The following is a 7320-nucleotide window of genomic DNA, read 5'->3' as shown; positions in this document are numbered from 1 at the left end:
CCAAATCATTACATTCAAATACAAAATGAGACACCACAGCATATTTCAAGACAAACAACCTTTTCTAATTATGTATTCGTTTATGTTATACTGTTTTATGTTGTACTAAAGAAACTTTGAACTAGATGTGTGGCTACAAAACATTCAATAAAAATAATCAATTAATTTGAAGTATTTATATCCGTCTATTGATGTATTAATAAGAGAAAAACACTGATAAGTGGGAGAACTTTTCTACATGATTGACTGTTATTTGCATTAGTCATATCCGTTATTGTGAGTATCAAACCGAGGTTGGTTTAAGACGCGGTATAGCAAAGCAATAATAAATTCCCGAAACGCAGAGTACCGGTAAGTGGTCAGTTTTTACTCGGAGAGTCTAGTTCATTTGGCATGCATTTCAATCCCGCTCTTTAAATGTATAACATTTGCTGGGTTCCTAAGGTTCCAAATTTACTATCGTCTAAAGTCGTTTAAATAATAAATTAAACAATTTACATAAGTTAATAAGAATGTAAGTATGTCAGTCAGAGTGACCGCCCATTTATCAGTATGTCCATTAGTGTGCAATCAGTAAGTAAACCCGAACAGGACAACGATGTCACGTGATCAGTGGTAAATACTGTTAAAACCAATACTAATTATAATTTGGCGAGCCAGTTTAGTTCTTAGCGCTAACAGGTAAGGCGGAGCTTGGGGAGATATTACAGGGTCAAATGTCGCATTTCTGTCTGCTTGCATGTCTGCTCTGACGTTAAGAATGCATTGCTGTGTTTTCATTGGGTGAATCAGCATTTTTAAACTATTCTGTTTAGTAATAGAATGTACAAAAAGAATAGACATAACAATATGAAATCATTGTACATTTTATTTACTTCATGATAATACATTAATAGGATCATTTTATAAGAATAATAACTGTAAACATATCACAGTTACATATTAAAGGGGCCTTTCCACGTTTGGGTAAATTGACAAAATTGAAAATTTCAGATTCGCAAATGTTCGTTTTAGTTTTGATATTTGTGAGGAAACAGTAATACTGAACATTTACCATGCTCTAAAATAGCCATTATATGCATCGTTTGACGATTTAAAAACCTGAAAATTATAAAGCGTTGCAACGCGAAACGAATTAATAATTTGAAGAGTTCTGTTGTTGTCGCTTTATTTTGTGAAACTACGAGAATTGCTTATATTAAGTATAAAATACATCTGTCATTGTATCATAAAGGATGGCCGAGTGTTCTAAGTTGTAGACTTTTTATTCTTGATTTATTACTGGACCTTTTTAGAACCAATGTTTACATTTATCAATACAAAGTTTTTATATATATATATATATATATTGAAAAAATAAATAAACGTCGCATGGGTATAAAAAAATTGTATTAATATATGCCGACCGGTTTTGCACAGCTCATCAGGGCTTATAAAATATACAACAATAACGTCAAATTGTCAAAGTTACAACGTCAAATGACGTTACTTATATTATGACGTCAAACGTCAAATTATAACAATGAATTTAACAGGGGCTTAAATAAATCAATCAAAAATTGTTCTTTTGCTAACCTAGCTGAAACAGAATCCGAATATAACTTATAAAATGGAAATATTTTAAATTTTGGTTCCATTTTAGAACATTCATCAAGATGTTTGCTTAACGTTTGACGTCATAATGTATATATATATAGGCCGCGACGCGACAAAACCTGCCTTAATGACATTGATGACATTGATGACATTATTGGGAAAACCCGCTTTAACCGACGTCATTATTTTACCCGGAAAAAAAAATACTTTTAGTGTTTGGTGTAAAAATAGTTATTTGCGTCATTGTTGCAATTTTCGGAATAACATGATGGATGATGAAATAGAGGTAAGTATTTGGTTGTTCATGATTGTAGTGTTTTGAGCGTTTTTGTTTAAAATTTGTAAATTTCTATTGGTTTAATAACATGAATCGTCTGAAGTGAAAGTAAAACAAAATGTTGCAGTTTTCCTCAATAGCGTTTAGAAATCTAGTAAACTTTGCATGAAATGAGTTTCAGTAAATGTATAGTTTGCAAGCCTGTATTTATGATAGATAGTTAAATAAATTGTATGATAAATAGTTAAATAAATAGACATTGCTTAAACGAGTAGCGAATGGATGTGTACGTTAATTGTTATGAGAACATATGATTATCATTAGAGTGCATGTATTTAAGATATATAAGATCAATAACTACTAACATTGCTTAAACGAGCAACGAATGGTTGTGTACGTTGTTATGAAGAAAATATGATCATACGAGTTTTGACATTTCAAAATGGTCGCTCCTTTGTTGTCATTTAATAATTATTGTTTGTATATCACCCTTATTTTCTTACTGTATCGACAGGTGTGCCTGTGGTGTAATGGATGCATTGAAGCGCTATGAAATTGATTGATAGTAGTTCAATTCCAGTCTCCGGAACGTGTGTATTAAGTTATTAACTCGTGTTATTTGTCACTTGCAGATAGTTACATGCAAATTATTTATTACTTAAATTATACTGAATTTTAATCACGTTACCTTACTTTAATGCGATTTAATAAAAAATTAAGCGCTTCAAAATCACCTATAAGCAAAGTGCAACATGTTAAATGATTGTTGTTTAAATGATTTTGTAAGTGACTTAATACCGTGCGGTGTCCATTTAAAGTTAGCTATTATGTACGCACTATAAATCAAACTGAAATTGATATTTCATTTTAATACAAGAGTTGGAGAGTGTTCTCTCGCAACATTTTGGAAAAACACCCGTATCGACATCATATGCTTCGCAAAAACTCTGTGGTTCGCCGAACGGAAATGATGAGATCGATACAGACGATGGTCTGTCATCAATGTTATAGTGCAAGGGCGCGTTCGCGATTACCTTTCTCATCAAGAAGCGTTTTTGAAGAAGATGAAGAGAGTGATGATGTTGATGAAACGGAGGATTTTGCACCTGGTAACGATGCAGAATTTTCGAAAATACAGAAATTCTGCTCTGAAGGGTGTGGTTGCAACCGTGAATGCGCTAAAGCACTTAGTGCTGAAAAGGTGTTCGAACACATTCTGAACGTCAGAGAAATGGAGAAAATGCTAAAGACCTTTACCTGATGGGCATATTGCAGGACGACATAAGTTCTGATGTCACCAAAAGAGGAATGAAAGGGCAGCGTAATAGATACACATTTACGTTCAGTGGCAAAGTAGTGTGTCGAAGTACATTTCATGTGTGCTATAATATCGGACGAAGTGCACTGAAAGGTATAATGTCGCACATGTTTGAGCATGGAGTTGTGCCAAGAAATCACGGAAACATGGGCAGACGTCCTAAGCACGCACTATGCTTCGACGACGTTCAACGTGTTGTGGCGTACCTTCTGAATTGTGCAGAGCGAGAGGGAATTCCTTTGCCAGCCGCACCACGAGGACGGGATAATATTCCACCAACATACCTGCCGGCGAGCACAACAAAACTCGACCTGTTCCAGGATTATCAGGATAAGGATTGTCAAACTCACTGCTTTCAAGTCCATTTGGTCAAGCTGCGTGCCACATATACGTATCGCCTCTCCACGGGATGATGTCTGAAACTGTTCGACCCTACGTTCGTCCTGCGTTTCAGGACTGTTTGTGCCCTGAGCCACAAGGAGATTAACTTTAGAAAAATATATTTGACATACACTATGTTCAACAGCGGTGTATGATAACAACCTGTGTGTTTCATTGTAATGTTGTCCATGTTAATCTTTCTATTCATGCTGTTCGACCGTTGCTAGGCAACGATTATTGAATCATTGTTCTTTCATTTTTTTTTTAATTTACTATTTATTAAAATACGTTAAAAGACGTAATGATTGCATACGACGTTAATTATTTATTACCGCCTGTACCATATTGATTTAACGTTGGCGCGCTTCTGAGCGCGTCTAAAAAGATGTTGACGTCGACAAAGAAATGGAGAGCTTTAGTGACGTTACGCCATTTCGTATATCTTCGGGATCTTTTTTCCGATTTCAAATCTGTTTGCACCAATATTCTACACATAAAATATACTATTAAATTTGATTAATACTGAAAATGAAAAGTTTTGTCATTAAGGCCGGTTTTTTCACGACGCGGCCCAATATAATATATTGATATCTTAGTCCGGATTCACTTAACATTTTTACATATTTATATATATATATATATTTATATATATATATATATATATATATATATATATATATATATATATATATATATATATATATATATATATATATATATATATATTTTATTTTTTTTATTTATATATATATATATATATGTAACTGTCCCTTCTGTGTATGTAAACTGTTCCAACATTGGAAGATGTGTTGCGGTGAAAGTATAGGGTATATAACTGTGAATGTACCATCTTTTTTATGGGGACGGTATGTCTGCTTCATTCTGCACCGTAGCTAGGCGCTCACGCCGAAAATCTCCAATAGGAATATGTCTGTCTGTTTGTCTGTCTGTCTGTTTGTATGTCTTTTTATCTGGTTGTTCACGCATATCTTTCTCCATATATAAAAAAACAATCGACTGTGAACGAGTACTTATTAATAGATCCCGGAAAACGGAAATAACGTTGTTGTGAAATATAATAATCTCCCTTGAAACACAAAAATACTCATGATTTCACTGTATCTTCTAGATCCAACGTATTTCTGCTGTGTCTCTAACATAGTGTTAAGGTAATATATGAATCCTTATCAAATCCTGCCCAAATACAACTATGGTTTCATGTTTGTAATAAATGTTCATGTAACTGTCCCTTCTGTGTATGTAAACTGTTCCAACATTGGAAGATGTGTTGCGGTGAAAGTATGGGGTATATAACTGTGAATGAACCATCTTTTTTATGGGGATGGGGATTTCACAGTATGTCTGTTTCATTGTGCACCGTAGCTAGGCGCACACGCCGAAGTCTCCAATAGGAATATGTCTGTCTGTCTGTTTGTTTGTTTGTCTGTGTCTCTGGTTTTTCACGCATATCTTTCTCCATATATAAATATATATATATATATATATTCACACATATCGCCAGTTACGGGATCTCTGATTTAGAAATAGGTCTTGGGGTTCCAAATTTAAATACATGTATCTCCATACCCTTTTTTATCCGATATTAACACGAATTAAGGTATATAGGGGTACCTAATATAGAATTATATATATTAATACGTCATTTATTTAACGTAACGTCTCATACAATGAAATATATAGCAACATTAATTGCGAGGTATACACAATTTCAATTTCAGACGTGATTGTGGTTTTCGATGTAAGACCTTATTATTACCTCCCCTACATCCCCCTTATAGTAATTAAATGTGCCTAGAACGCGGGGTTGTATACAGAGTTACAGACCCCGTTTTTAATATGGACCCCTTAAGTATAGTCTGAAAACTACCGAAACCGCGTAACTGGCACTATGTATATATATATATATATATATATATATATATATATATATATATATATATATATATATATATATCAGGCATTTCCCCAGGAATTTGGGCAGGCACAGCGGAAAGACAGCGTGGACGGGGGTTGGTGCGGAAGGGGCTTGCCCCATTCAGCGTGTCGATTTTTTTATTGTTTTATAACTGTTCTAAATCAAAATCTACACTACTTGGGAGCTTCTAAAACACAACATTTTCTTTTTATTTATTTTTTTATTTGTCCTCAATTTATTTCATTTAAGTCATGTATTTAAATATTCAATAAAAAGCAGAATAACAGTAGACATTAGATAGCAAAACATGATTGATAAACAACAACAATACAGTCACATATTACATGTTCAAAACACTGTTCTGCGAGGCTTCTCCTGGTGCCAGGCATCCACCATTTTCCCAAAGTCTACTGCCTCAATGTCTGGCCCTTCAATGCTGACCGTCATCAGTGCATTGAGGACAGCAGACTTCATGTAAACTACTCTGAAATAATATCTATTGAATCGCTTTGATTTAAGAACAAAGAGATATTTAAGCAAAACAAAAACATCAGTCGTTTGTTATTGTGCTCTTGACAGCCTAGTCAAGTACCTACCAGCTGTAGATGTAGGGAGGAGCAGGCCAACGGCTGCCAGCTTGTATAGCTGGTCGTGGCTATTACGCAAATGGATGTTCACCAACTCCATTGCCTCTTCAGCCTTCTTCTCTGTGCCCTGTAGGCTGCCTCGAACCTGCCTCCAGTTGTGCAGTGTTGCGTCAACGGGAAGGTTGAAGTGGTCAGCCAGTTTCTAAACAATAAAAAAGTTACACTGATTGATTCTATAAATATTGTCACACAATCTGATAATTAACAATTGATTATAATGGAGTACATCTTTGAAATTATATTGGTTGACTGTAAATATCATGTTCTAGTTTAGTGCATTACCTTGATGTCCTGTTCGCCATGGTTGCCCATATCTCCAGTGGGTAACGTGGTGGTGTTGAAAGCCTCGAAGAGCTGCAGCAATGGCAAGTCTAGAAATCGCTCTTCTATGTTGGACATCAGCTGCACAAAAGGCCGGTACAACTGGAAATGAGTTGGAAACAGATTAATTATTGATATGCCAAGTGTTAGCTTGTCTTTGTATTTATTTACTAATACATTAAGATTGTTGCAGCTTAATGAACTCCTATGATAGCAAACACATACCTTGTCAGTGAAATGCTGGACCTGCTCTTCAGTGGGCACAGTGATGCCAAAGCCATCGGCATGGAGACGGGCCACTCTATCGGGGGCTGCCTGGAAGTGTTCTCCTGGGGTATTCAAGAGGCCCTGAAGAATGGCCAGAGTTCCAAGGACTAGAGGCTTGATGCATGTGTAGATTGCATCTTTTGCCTGAAACACACATAACTATATATAGACTCGGGCTTGTGTATATTAATACACTTAAACAAAATAAACATATATATCTGTTAAGGTAGTGTGCATATGGCTTAAACATATTTTTCATCGGATTTGTTTATTTCTAGTCAGACTAGTAATCCTATTCACGTAATGAAAAGTATTTTAAACCTTCCAAGAAAGAAAGCGTTGAAGTTTATGTGGTCCCTGGGCGCCGATACCATTTGAGGACATGTTGTGCGTCTCAGCCTCGAATTTCAATATACTTTCAAACTTAAAGTCTGCTTTAAAATTAAACCATAGCTGCTGCGGGCGGAGAATCCAGAGTAATCCCATCATATCTGGTAAGATAAATACAAGCAAAGGTAGGATGTACCATTAGGGGAGCGAATCCTATGTGAGACGCCTGTGCATATAGCTAGAAACC

The 7320-nt window shown here is 35.3% G+C and overlaps 1 protein-coding gene across 1 annotated transcript; it reads right to left on the bottom strand.

Moving 5' to 3' along the window:
* Positions 1-5865: 5865 nt before the first annotated feature.
* On the bottom strand, positions 5866-6884 carry LOC127832713 (uncharacterized). The gene is made up of 3 exons (XM_052358335.1): positions 6702-6884; positions 6438-6578; positions 5866-6297 (listed from the first exon to the last, which is right to left on the bottom strand). The coding sequence occupies exons 2-3, from the start codon at positions 6552-6554 to the stop codon at positions 6070-6072; spliced, it is 345 nt and encodes a 114-aa protein (XP_052214295.1). The 5' UTR covers positions 6555-6578; positions 6702-6884; the 3' UTR covers positions 5866-6069.
* Between the last annotated feature and the right edge of the window lie 436 nt (positions 6885-7320).

The sequence above is a fragment of the Dreissena polymorpha genome, chromosome 5, assembly GCF_020536995.1.
Source record: "Dreissena polymorpha isolate Duluth1 chromosome 5, UMN_Dpol_1.0, whole genome shotgun sequence".
Lineage (NCBI taxonomy): Eukaryota > Metazoa > Mollusca > Bivalvia > Myida > Dreissenidae > Dreissena > Dreissena polymorpha.
Note: the sequence above shows the minus strand (reverse complement) of the source record. Positions and strands in the feature narration are given on the sequence as shown.

Bases quoted from the DNA above. Each gene is read 5' to 3' on its own strand.
- LOC127832713 (XM_052358335.1), bottom strand. From the start codon at position 6,554: ATGTCCAACATAGAAGAGCGATTTCTAGACTTGCCATTGCTGCAGCTC. The intron at 6,298-6,437 runs GTAATGCACTAA...TTTATTGTTTAG, and splicing joins ATGGCGAACAGGACATCAAG to AAACTGGCTGACCACTTCAA.